The sequence below is a fragment of the Diorhabda sublineata genome, unplaced genomic scaffold (genome assembly GCF_026230105.1).
Source record: "Diorhabda sublineata isolate icDioSubl1.1 unplaced genomic scaffold, icDioSubl1.1 Dsub_171, whole genome shotgun sequence".
NCBI lineage: Eukaryota > Metazoa > Arthropoda > Insecta > Coleoptera > Chrysomelidae > Diorhabda > Diorhabda sublineata.
In genome coordinates, this window is record NW_026614102.1 from 3,607 (window position 1) to 17,925 (window position 14,319).

At 31.2% G+C, this 14,319-nt stretch overlaps 2 protein-coding genes and 1 pseudogene across 2 annotated transcripts; all 3 read left to right on the forward strand.

The window, feature by feature from the left end:
* Positions 1-1,175: 1,175 nt before the first annotated feature.
* Positions 1,176-1,732, forward strand: LOC130452098 (histone H2B). Its single transcript, XM_056791417.1, has one exon. The coding sequence runs from the start codon at positions 1,255-1,257 to the stop codon at positions 1,624-1,626; it is 372 nt and encodes a 123-aa protein (XP_056647395.1). The 5' UTR covers positions 1,176-1,254; the 3' UTR covers positions 1,627-1,732.
* A 5,348-nt stretch (positions 1,733-7,080) lies between these two features.
* LOC130452100 (histone H2B-like) lies at positions 7,081-7,668 on the forward strand (annotated as a pseudogene).
* Positions 7,669-13,061: 5,393 nt separating this feature from the next.
* Positions 13,062-13,578, forward strand: LOC130452096 (histone H2B). Its single transcript, XM_056791415.1, has one exon. It carries the CDS (start codon positions 13,101-13,103, stop codon positions 13,470-13,472), a length of 372 nt encoding a protein of 123 aa, XP_056647393.1. The 5' UTR covers positions 13,062-13,100; the 3' UTR covers positions 13,473-13,578.
* Positions 13,579-14,319: the final 741 nt, after the last annotated feature.

The window sequence follows — 14,319 nt, forward strand, 5'->3', positions numbered from 1 at the left end:
ACAACCTCGCATTTATTGATACGCACATACATATACACATAGATATATACTACATACATACATACATACATAAATACATATAGATAAGAACATAAGCGAGTAGAGGAACTTTTATTTATCTTCATCTCATTATTTGCAATTTTTATTTCTAGTACGAACGTTATTATTAACGATGCTGAAAATAATAACATTAACCAACCACAATTCCAGTTATTATTACAGATGATAAGTTTTCTTATATATCTTATATATATGATAAGTTTTCTTATATATCAGGACATTTATTTATTTTTTTTTTATCTAACAGTACGTTACACGAGAATCTCTTCTATCTCAACTCTAACTCTAACTATAAATATATATATATATATATATATATATATATATATATATATATATATATATATATATATATATATATATATATATATATAAAATTTAACTATATTATAATCTCTTTTTATATATATATAAAAATAAAAAAATTGTGGCCCTTAAAAGGGCCGGTTTATGCATATGTATTTCGATAAAATAAAGAAAAATAATATAATTAATAAAGAATTAAGCTTTCTTTTCTGTCTTTTTCGGTAAAAGTACAGCTTGAATGTTAGGAAGAACACCACCTTGTGCGATGGTTACTCCAGACAACAATTTATTCAATTCTTCATCGTTTCTAATGGCTAATTGTAAATGCCTTGGAATTATACGGGTCTTTTTTGTTATCTCTAGCAGCATTTCCTGCTAATTCGAGTACTTCGGCTGCCAAATATTCCATAACAGCTGCCAAATATACTGGAGCTCCGGCACCGACTCGTTCTGCATAATTGCCTTTTCTCAACAAACGATGTATACGTCCTACAGGAAATTGTAATCCAGCTCGGTTTGAGCGAGATTTTGCCTTTCCCTTTACTTTACCACCTTTACCACGTCCAGACATTTTTTTTTATATATATTTTTCTTTTTCCAAAACAAAAAAAAAATAGAACTTTGTCAATTGAAAACTATGAAGCAACCGATGCGACGAAACTAACTGTTAAACAAAAAATTTACACTCGACCTATCTATTTATATTAACATGCCCTACCAATGAAATTATAGCAAATGCGCAAACGTAGAAGGGCGGAGCCTATTAGAATTACGTACGTTGATATAAAAGAGAGGGACATAAGTGCTGTTAACTGTTAATTTTACCCACTTTTCGTCGATAAATACGGTACGTCATCCAAGTGTTTTTATTTTATTTCAAGAGAAATAATGCCACCAAAAGCTAGCGGAAAGGCAGCGAAAAAAGCCGGAAAGGCTCAAAAGAATATTTCGAAAGCCGATAAAAAGAAAAAAAGGAGGAGGAAGGAAAGTTATGCTATTTACATTTACAAAGTACTTAAGCAAGTTCATCCTGACACCGGTATATCGAGTAAAGCTATGAGTATAATGAATAGTTTTGTTAATGATATATTCGAACGTATCGCCGCCGAAGCATCCAGATTGGCTCATTATAATAAACGTTCAACAATTACAAGTAGAGAAATTCAAACTGCAGTGAGACTATTGCTTCCCGGAGAATTGGCAAAACACGCAGTCAGTGAAGGAACTAAAGCAGTTACCAAATATACTAGTTCTAAATAATAAGTATAACATATCTACTATATTGACAGAAAATTTTCTATTTTATTTACTTAAATAATAACATCGACCAAACAAAAAAAAAAAACGGTTCTTTTCAGAACCACAATACTACTTTTTTTTTTATTTATATATGATAACAACGAACGAAAGACTTTAATTTAATTTAATTGAATTCTATTAAATATGACGAAAGATGATATTCCACTTAACTGAAAAATCCTCTTCTAAGGTCAATAAAAATTTATTGTGTATTAATATTATAAGGCCATGTTTTTCCGTTGTACGTACATATATATATATATATATATATATATATATATATATATATATATATATATATATATATATATATATATATATATAAAACTTCCTAACGTCGCTTTTGTTTTAAAAAGTTTCATATACTAATTCACTGTCGGCTAAAGGCAAAAAAAAAACCCGACCGCCGGTAAGATAAAACATACAAAGCGGTTGGTCGGTTGCCGTTGTTAAAGTAGTTTTTGTGGCGTCTTTGAAGTTTTGTTAAAAACACTTTTTTTTTTCTTTCCAAATTGGTTTGAAATTTTAAATAAAATATGTTCATTTCCTAAAATAATATACTATACAATGTAAAAAAAAAAATTGTCGGATAAAATATGAAATATTGTGTAATAGACAGACATAGTTGCGAATAGAGCGAAGTAGTTAGTTCGTTCGAAGAAAATATAATCAGTCAATCAATCTATTGTTAATAATTATAATTTGCTACTACTACCACCACCACCACCACCACCCACCATTCAATATTATCTAAAATGAAATATAAGCGGGTTCCAATATTGAAATTTGATATTTTTCTTATATTTAGTATGTCGGAAGATTGTTATTGAAAAATACTCATAATAATATATTAGTTACGAACATATATAGTAGAAACGTGTAGCGTAAGTCAGGGTAGACATGTCACCGTTCAAATGATAATTGCGGTATTATTTCAATTCGTTTTGATATTTTTAAATATTGGTCATTATTGTGAATAGACACGTTTCTCTTTACCTTCATTGTATTTTAAGAAGGACTTTTATTTAATTTCGAAATTATATCTAAAGTGCTAAGCATCGACGGAAATAAATTTTTAACCATTTTTAAGTGGTACTTTTTTTTAATAACAAACGTTGTTAGCAGTCATTAAATTATAGTAAAACTTCGGCGAAAGTTCGAAGTATACCTTAGTTAGTTATTTGTCAATTTTTTTCATTACATTCGATTCGAAAATCTCGAAGAAACCAAGGTTTTTGAGGTTGGTTTGGTTTATGAGGTTCGTTTTTTAACTTAGTTCTATTCGTTCGTTCAGTCTTCCGTCCGCTTTATTTGAATGACTCCTCTTGTAACTCATTACACGCGAAAAATTAAAAGTCTTTTATACTTTTAAGTATATAGAGAGGTGAAATTTTATAAAACTAAATATAAAAGTACATCCAATATTTTTTTTTTTTTTTTTTATATCAGTTTAGTGTAGTTTATCGACGATATAATAACACTCAAGGTTGTTTGTTAGTAGTTATGGCGGATACAGAAAATCAAACTTCGGTTGTAACCGCAACGTCTGCGTCTAATTCACCGCAGGTTTCGTCGTCTCCAATAAATAAAAAGGAAAAAAAAGCTAAAAATCCTAGGACCAAACCATCTCATCCACCGACTTCGGAAATGGTAAACAATGCGATCAAAGGTTTAAAGGAACGCGGAGGCTCATCTTTACAAGCAATTAAAAAGTATATTGCTGCCAATTATAAAGTTGATGCAGAAAAAGTAGCGCCATTCATCAAAAAATATTTGAAAGCATCTGTAGTATCGGGATCTTTGGTACAAACTAAAGGTAAAGGAGCTTCCGGATCATTCAAGTTAGCTTCGGCAACTTCGACTGGTGGTACTTCGGCTAAAACGAATGCTATTGACAAAAAGAAAAAGAAAACAGCCGCTTCTACTCCAGGCGTAACTAAATCCAAAAAAATTGTAACAGCAGCAAAAAGAAATGCTATTATTGCAGGAGGAGGAGGAGTGGATAAATCGAAAAGTATTAAGAAATCTAATAAAGGCAAAAAAACGACAGGTACAGCAGCGGCTTCCTTAAAAACTTCGACAACAACACCAACTACTGATAAGAAAGGCGTTAAAGTTGCCAAAAAAACAGATAAAAAATCTTCGGCTAAAGGAGGAGTCGCCGCCGCCGCTTCCAATACAGCCAGTGCCGCATCATCCGAAATTAAAACGAAGAATCCTACTAAAGCAAAAAAATCCAATAAAGGCAGTCCCACGAAAAAGCCGAAAGCACCAAAACCGAAAACTGCGAAAGCAGCTGCTAGCAGTTCCTCTCCTAAAGCAAGAAAAGCCGCCGCCGCCGCCGCCGCTCCTAAAAAGAAGAAATAAAAAGAATATTTTTTTTCTGACAGAAAGATAGTACAACAATCGAGAAGTATTATCGGACTGATGATGGGTACGACGACAATCGACAATAATAACAAATGGCCCTTGTCAGGGCCACAATTTTTTCATTTATTTATGAAGAAAATGAAAAACAAATAATGTTTGTTTTGATGAAACAAGAATTTTTTGAATTTCGGTTCAATAATTGATATGTTATGTTATATATAACATTTTCATCGATCGATGTAATGTAGGTTGTTACCACCTTCTAGATTTGTCTCGACCTACCTACGATATAGTAGATCTAATCTGTTTTATAAACTTTCAATTATTATATGTCGATATTGTCTAAAATTTGTTAGTTAAAAATAATAATTTTCTCTATCTCGTGTGTGTGTGTGTGTGTGTGTGTGTGTGTGTGTGTGTGTGTGTGTGTGTGTGTGTGTGCGTGCGTGCGTGTGTGTGTGTGCGTGCGTGCGTCTTCTTTACCTAATCAACAATCACATCCTTCTTTTATATTTCAATGTTTTCAAACGAACATCCTATATTTATATCAAAATATTATACTACTATCATAAATGTTAAATTATTTGTGGTTCTGAAAAGAACCGTTTTTACTTACAATATATATATATATATATATATAAAACAAAAAATCTATTATAATCAAATAGATAAAATGTAATTTTATATAAAAAAAAAACATTTGTATTTATGCTCGTTCTCCGCGAATTCTTCTAGCCAATTGGATATCCTTGGGCATAATGGTGACTCTTTTAGCATGAATGGCACACAGATTAGTATCTTCGAATAGACCTACCAAATAAGCCTCACTAGCTTCCTGGAGAGCCATAACCGCTGAACTTTGAAAACGTAAATCTGTTTTAAAATCTTGTGCTATTTCACGAACCAATCGTTGAAACGGCAATTTTCTAATAAGTAATTCGGTACTCTTTTGATAACGTCTTATCTCACGAAGAGCTACAGTACCTGGCCTATAACGATGAGGTTTTTTTACTCCACCAGTAGCTGGTGCGCTTTTACGGGCGGCTTTCGTCGCTAATTGTTTACGAGGAGCTTTCCCTCCAGTCGATTTTCTAGCAGTTTGTTTAGTACGAGCCATCTTATTTTTTTTTGTAAGTATATAAGAAATGTCAATATACTAAACCGCTATAGCAACTCGATAAACACACAATGAATGAGATAAATTTATTTATGACCTTCTTTTATAGCTTTGCCCAACATTACGGAGTACTAATCTGGGATTGGTGCGTACTTTTTCTAATGGGCGGAGCCGATAGGTATTATAAAGAGATTAGGGAAAATTCTTAGGTCAGTATTTTGAAGTCTTTTCGAAGTTATCATCGGATTGTTTTAGGTATATAGAAAAAACAAAATAAAAGAAAAATAATGACCGGTCGTGGAAAAGGTGGTAAAGGACTTGGAAAAGGGGGTGCAAAACGACACCGAAAAGTTTTACGTGATAATATCCAAGGAATTACCAAACCTGCTATTAGAAGATTAGCTAGACGTGGAGGAGTAAAACGTATATCGGGATTAATTTACGAAGAAACTCGTGGAGTTTTGAAAGTGTTTTTGGAAAATGTTATTAGAGATGCCGTAACATATACTGAACATGCTAAGAGAAAAACGGTAACGGCTATGGATGTTGTTTATGCTTTAAAACGTCAAGGTCGTACTTTATATGGTTTTGGTGGTTAATTTTCATTTTTCATATTTGAAGTAGAAGAATATGTCCTCCATCGCATTCTTCCCATAGCATATGTATATATACAAAAAAAAAAAAAAAAAACGGTTCTTTTCAGAACCACAACATATTTTGCTTGAATATGAAAATAAAAAAGAAAAAATAACTTACACATTAGTTTGTTCTCTTCTTATATATAAGAACAACCTCGCATTTATTGATACGCACATACATATACACATAGATATATACTACATACATACATACATACATAAATACATATAGATAAGAACATAAGCGAGTAGAGGAACTTTTATTTATCTTCATCTCATTATTTGCAATTTTTATTTCTAGTACGAACGTTATTATTAACGATGCTGAAAATAATAACATTAACCAACCACAATTCCAGTTATTATTACAGATGATAAGTTTTCTTATATATCTTATATATATGATAAGTTTTCTTATATATCAGGACATTTATTTATTTTTTTTTTATCTAACAGTACGTTACACGAGAATCTCTTCTATCTCAACTCTAACTCTAACTATAATATATATATATATATATATATATATATATATATATATATATATATATATATATATATATATATATATATATATATATAAAATTTAACTATATTATAATCTCTTTTTATATATATATAAAAATAAAAAAATTGTGGCCCTTAAAAGGGCCGGTTTATGCATATGTATTTCGATAAAATAAAGAAAAATAATATAATTAATAAAGAATTAAGCTTTCTTTTCTGTCTTTTTCGGTAAAAGTACAGCTTGAATGTTAGGAAGAACACCACCTTGTGCGATGGTTACTCCAGACAACAATTTATTCAATTCTTCATCGTTTCTAATGGCTAATTGTAAATGCCTTGGAATTATACGGGTCTTTTTGTTATCTCTAGCAGCATTTCCTGCTAATTCGAGTACTTCGGCTGCCAAATATTCCATAACAGCTGCCAAATATACTGGAGCTCCGGCACCGACTCGTTCTGCATAATTGCCTTTTCTCAACAAACGATGTATACGTCCTACAGGAAATTGTAATCCAGCTCGGTTTGAGCGAGATTTTGCCTTTCCCTTTACTTTACCACCTTTACCACGTCCAGACATTTTTTTTTATATATATTTTTCTTTTTCCAAAACAAAAAAAAAATAGAACTTTGTCAATTGAAAACTATGAAGCAACCGATGCGACGAAACTAACTGTTAAACAAAAAATTTACACTCGACCTATCTATTTATATTAACATGCCCTACCAATGAAATTATAGCAAATGCGCAAACGTAGAAGGGCGGAGCCTATTAGAATTACGTACGTTGATATAAAAGAGAGGGACATAAGTGCTGTTAACTGTTAATTTTACCCACTTTTCGTCGATAAATACGGTACGTCATCCAAGTGTTTTTATTTTATTTCAAGAGAAATAATGCCACCAAAAGCTAGCGGAAAGGCAGCGAAAAAAGCCGGAAAGGCTCAAAAGAATATTTCGAAAGCCGATAAAAAGAAAAAAAGGAGGAGGAAGGAAAGTTATGCTATTTACATTTACAAAGTACTTAAGCAAGTTCATCCTGACACCGGTATATCGAGTAAAGCTATGAGTATAATGAATAGTTTTGTTAATGATATATTCGAACGTATCGCCGCCGAAGCATCCAGATTGGCTCATTATAATAAACGTTCAACAATTACAAGTAGAGAAATTCAAACTGCAGTGAGACTATTGCTTCCCGGAGAATTGGCAAACACGCAGTCAGTGAAGGAACTAAAGCAGTTACCAAATATACTAGTTCTAAATAATAAGTATAACATATCTACTATATTGACAGAAAATTTTCTATTTTATTTACTTAAATAATAACATCGACCAAACAAAAAAAAAAAACGGTTCTTTTCAGAACCACAATACTACTTTTTTTTTTATTTATATATGATAACAACGAACGAAAGACTTTAATTTAATTTAATTGAATTCTATTAAATATGACGAAAGATGATATTCCACTTAACTGAAAAATCCTCTTCTAAGGTCAATAAAAATTTATTGTGTATTAATATTATAAGGCCATGTTTTTCCGTTGTACGTACATATATATATATATATATATATATATATATATATATATATATATATATATATATATATATATATATATATATATATAACTTCCTAACGTCGCTTTTGTTTTAAAAAGTTTCATATACTAATTCACTGTCGGCTAAAGGCAAAAAAAAAACCCGACCGCCGGTAAGATAAAACATACAAAGCGGTTGGTCGGTTGCCGTTGTTAAAGTAGTTTTTGTGGCGTCTTTGAAGTTTTGTTAAAAACACTTTTTTTTTTCTTTCCAAATTGGTTTGAAATTTTAAATAAAATATGTTCATTTCCTAAAATAATATACTATACAATGTAAAAAAAAAAATTGTCGGATAAAATATGAAATATTGTGTAATAGACAGACATAGTTGCGAATAGAGCGAAGTAGTTAGTTCGTTCGAAGAAAATATAATCAGTCAATCAATCTATTGTTAATAATTATAATTTGCTACTACTACCACCACCACCACCACCACCCACCATTCAATATTATCTAAAATGAAATATAAGCGGGTTCCAATATTGAAATTTGATATTTTTCTTATATTTAGTATGTCGGAAGATTGTTATTGAAAAATACTCATAATAATATATTAGTTACGAACATATATAGTAGAAACGTGTAGCGTAAGTCAGGGTAGACATGTCACCGTTCAAATGATAATTGCGGTATTATTTCAATTCGTTTTGATATTTTTAAATATTGGTCATTATTGTGAATAGACACGTTTCTCTTTACCTTCATTGTATTTTAAGAAGGACTTTTATTTAATTTCGAAATTATATCTAAAGTGCTAAGCATCGACGGAAATAAATTTTTAACCATTTTTAAGTGGTACTTTTTTTTAATAACAAACGTTGTTAGCAGTCATTAAATTATAGTAAAACTTCGGCGAAAGTTCGAAGTATACCTTAGTTAGTTATTTGTCAATTTTTTTCATTACATTCGATTCGAAAATCTCGAAGAAACCAAGGTTTTTGAGGTTGGTTTGGTTTATGAGGTTCGTTTTTTAACTTAGTTCTATTCGTTCGTTCAGTCTTCCGTCCGCTTTATTTGAATGACTCCTCTTGTAACTCATTACACGCGAAAAATTAAAAGTCTTTTATACTTTTAAGTATATAGAGAGGTGAAATTTTATAAAACTAAATATAAAAGTACATCCAATATTTTTTTTTTTTTTTTTTATATCAGTTTAGTGTAGTTTATCGACGATATAATAACACTCAAGGTTGTTTGTTAGTAGTTATGGCGGATACAGAAAATCAAACTTCGGTTGTAACCGCAACGTCTGCGTCTAATTCACCGCAGGTTTCGTCGTCTCCAATAAATAAAAAGGAAAAAAAAGCTAAAAATCCTAGGACCAAACCATCTCATCCACCGACTTCGGAAATGGTAAACAATGCGATCAAAGGTTTAAAGGAACGCGGAGGCTCATCTTTACAAGCAATTAAAAAGTATATTGCTGCCAATTATAAAGTTGATGCAGAAAAAGTAGCGCCATTCATCAAAAAATATTTGAAAGCATCTGTAGTATCGGGATCTTTGGTACAAACTAAAGGTAAAGGAGCTTCCGGATCATTCAAGTTAGCTTCGGCAACTTCGACTGGTGGTACTTCGGCTAAAACGAATGCTATTGACAAAAAGAAAAAGAAAACAGCCGCTTCTACTCCAGGCGTAACTAAATCCAAAAAAATTGTAACAGCAGCAAAAAGAAATGCTATTATTGCAGGAGGAGGAGGAGTGGATAAATCGAAAAGTATTAAGAAATCTAATAAAGGCAAAAAAACGACAGGTACAGCAGCGGCTTCCTTAAAAACTTCGACAACAACACCAACTACTGATAAGAAAGGCGTTAAAGTTGCCAAAAAAACAGATAAAAAATCTTCGGCTAAAGGAGGAGTCGCCGCCGCCGCTTCCAATACAGCCAGTGCCGCATCATCCGAAATTAAAACGAAGAATCCTACTAAAGCAAAAAAATCCAATAAAGGCAGTCCCACGAAAAAGCCGAAAGCACCAAAACCGAAAACTGCGAAAGCAGCTGCTAGCAGTTCCTCTCCTAAAGCAAGAAAAGCCGCCGCCGCCGCCGCCGCTCCTAAAAAGAAGAAATAAAAAGAATATTTTTTTTCTGACAGAAAGATAGTACAACAATCGAGAAGTATTATCGGACTGATGATGGGTACGACGACAATCGACAATAATAACAAATGGCCCTTGTCAGGGCCACAATTTTTTCATTTATTTATGAAGAAAATGAAAAACAAATAATGTTTGTTTTGATGAAACAAGAATTTTTTGAATTTCGGTTCAATAATTGATATGTTATGTTATATATAACATTTTCATCGATCGATGTAATGTAGGTTGTTACCACCTTCTAGATTTGTCTCGACCTACCTACGATATAGTAGATCTAATCTGTTTTATAAACTTTCAATTATTATATGTCGATATTGTCTAAAATTTGTTAGTTAAAAATAATAATTTTCTCTATCTCGTGTGTGTGTGTGTGTGTGTGTGTGTGTGCGTGCGTGCGTGCGTCTTCTTTACCTAATCAACAATCACATCCTTCTTTTATATTTCAATGTTTTCAAACGAACATCCTATATTTATATCAAAATATTATACTACTATCATAAATGTTAAATTATTTGTGGTTCTGAAAAGAACCGTTTTTACTTACAATATATATATATATATATATATATATATATATATATATATATATATATATATATATATAAACAAAAAATCTATTATAATCAAATAGATAAAATGTAATTTTATATAAAAAAAAAACATTTGTATTTATGCTCGTTCTCCGCGAATTCTTCTAGCCAATTGGATATCCTTGGGCATAATGGTGACTCTTTTAGCATGAATGGCACACAGATTAGTATCTTCGAATAGACCTACCAAATAAGCCTCACTAGCTTCCTGGAGAGCCATAACCGCTGAACTTTGAAAACGTAAATCTGTTTTAAAATCTTGTGCTATTTCACGAACCAATCGTTGAAACGGCAATTTTCTAATAAGTAATTCGGTACTCTTTTGATAACGTCTTATCTCACGAAGAGCTACAGTACCTGGCCTATAACGATGAGGTTTTTTTACTCCACCAGTAGCTGGTGCGCTTTTACGGGCGGCTTTCGTCGCTAATTGTTTACGAGGAGCTTTCCCTCCAGTCGATTTTCTAGCAGTTTGTTTAGTACGAGCCATCTTATTTTTTTTTGTAAGTATATAAGAAATGTCAATATACTAAACCGCTATAGCAACTCGATAAACACACAATGAATGAGATAAATTTATTTATGACCTTCTTTTATAGCTTTGCCCAACATTACGGAGTACTAATCTGGGATTGGTGCGTACTTTTTCTAATGGGCGGAGCCGATAGGTATTATAAAGAGATTAGGGAAAATTCTTAGGTCAGTATTTTGAAGTCTTTTCGAAGTTATCATCGGATTGTTTTAGGTATATAGAAAAAACAAAATAAAAGAAAAATAATGACCGGTCGTGGAAAAGGTGGTAAAGGACTTGGAAAAGGGGGTGCAAAACGACACCGAAAAGTTTTACGTGATAATATCCAAGGAATTACCAAACCTGCTATTAGAAGATTAGCTAGACGTGGAGGAGTAAAACGTATATCGGGATTAATTTACGAAGAAACTCGTGGAGTTTTGAAAGTGTTTTTGGAAAATGTTATTAGAGATGCCGTAACATATACTGAACATGCTAAGAGAAAAACGGTAACGGCTATGGATGTTGTTTATGCTTTAAAACGTCAAGGTCGTACTTTATATGGTTTTGGTGGTTAATTTTCATTTTTCATATTTGAAGTAGAAGAATATGTCCTCCATCGCATTCTTCCCATAGCATATGTATATATACAAAAAAAAAAAAAAAAAACGGTTCTTTTCAGAACCACAACATATTTTGCTTGAATATGAAAATAAAAAAGAAAAAATAACTTACACATTAGTTTGTTCTCTTCTTATATATAAGAACAACCTCGCATTTATTGATACGCACATACATATACACATAGATATATACTACATACATACATACATACATAAATACATATAGATAAGAACATAAGCGAGTAGAGGAACTTTTATTTATCTTCATCTCATTATTTGCAATTTTTATTTCTAGTACGAACGTTATTATTAACGATGCTGAAAATAATAACATTAACCAACCACAATTCCAGTTATTATTACAGATGATAAGTTTTCTTATATATCTTATATATATGATAAGTTTTCTTATATATCAGGACATTTATTTATTTTTTTTTTATCTAACAGTACGTTACACGAGAATCTCTTCTATCTCAACTCTAACTCTAACTTAAATATATATATATATATATATATATATATATATATATATATATATATATATATATATATATATATAAAATTTAACTATATTATAATCTCTTTTTATATATATATAAAAATAAAAAAATTGTGGCCCTTAAAAGGGCCGGTTTATGCATATGTATTTCGATAAAATAAAGAAAAATAATATAATTAATAAAGAATTAAGCTTTCTTTTCTGTCTTTTTCGGTAAAAGTACAGCTTGAATGTTAGGAAGAACACCACCTTGTGCGATGGTTACTCCAGACAACAATTTATTCAATTCTTCATCGTTTCTAATGGCTAATTGTAAATGCCTTGGAATTATACGGGTCTTTTTGTTATCTCTAGCAGCATTTCCTGCTAATTCGAGTACTTCGGCTGCCAAATATTCCATAACAGCTGCCAAATATACTGGAGCTCCGGCACCGACTCGTTCTGCATAATTGCCTTTTCTCAACAAACGATGTATACGTCCTACAGGAAATTGTAATCCAGCTCGGTTTGAGCGAGATTTTGCCTTTCCCTTTACTTTACCACCTTTACCACGTCCAGACATTTTTTTTTATATATATTTTTCTTTTTCCAAAACAAAAAAAAAATAGAACTTTGTCAATTGAAAACTATGAAGCAACCGATGCGACGAAACTAACTGTTAAACAAAAAATTTACACTCGACCTATCTATTTATATTAACATGCCCTACCAATGAAATTATAGCAAATGCGCAAACGTAGAAGGGCGGAGCCTATTAGAATTACGTACGTTGATATAAAAGAGAGGGACATAAGTGCTGTTAACTGTTAATTTTACCCACTTTTCGTCGATAAATACGGTACGTCATTCGAGTGTTTTTATTTTATTTCAAGAGAAATAATGCCACCAAAAGCTAGCGGAAAGGCAGCGAAAAAAGCCGGAAAGGCTCAAAAGAATATTTCGAAAGCCGATAAAAAGAAAAAAAGGAGGAGGAAGGAAAGTTATGCTATTTACATTTACAAAGTACTTAAGCAAGTTCATCCTGACACCGGTATATCGAGTAAAGCTATGAGTATAATGAATAGTTTTGTTAATGATATATTCGAACGTATCGCCGCCGAAGCATCCAGATTGGCTCATTATAATAAACGTTCAACAATTACAAGTAGAGAAATTCAAACTGCAGTGAGACTATTGCTTCCCGGAGAATTGGCAAAACACGCAGTCAGTGAAGGAACTAAAGCAGTTACCAAATATACTAGTTCTAAATAATAAGTATAACATATCTACTATATTGACAGAAAATTTTCTATTTTATTTACTTAAATAATAACATCGACCAAACAAAAAAAAAAAACGGTTCTTTTCAGAACCACAATACTACTTTTTTTTTTATTTATATATGATAACAACGAACGAAAGACTTTAATTTAATTTAATTGAATTCTATTAAATATGACGAAAGATGATATTCCACTTAACTGAAAAATAAATCCTCTTCTAAGGTCAATAAAAATTTATTGTGTATTAATATTATAAGGCCATGTTTTTCCGTTGTACGTACATATATATATATATATATATATATATATATATATATATATATATATATATATATATATATATATATATATATATAAACTTCCTAACGTCGCTTTTGTTTTAAAAAGTTTCATATACTAATTCACTGTCGGCTAAAGGCAAAAAAAAAACCCGACCGCCGGTAAGATAAAACATACAAAGCGGTTGGTCGGTTGCCGTTGTTAAAGTAGTTTTTGTGGCGTCTTTGAAGTTTTGTTAAAAACACTTTTTTTTTTCTTTCCAAATTGGTTTGAAATTTTAAATAAAATATGTTCATTTCCTAAAATAATATACTATACAATGTAAAAAAAAAAATTGTCGGATAAAATATGAAATATTGTGTAATAGACAGACATAGTTGCGAATAGAGCGAAGTAGTTAGTTCGTTCGAAGAAAATATAATCAGTCAATCAATCTATTGTTAATAATTATAATTTGCTACTACTACCACCACCACCACCACCACCCACCATTCAATATTATCTAAAATGAAATATAAGCGGGTTCCAATATTGAAATTTGATATTTTTCTTATATT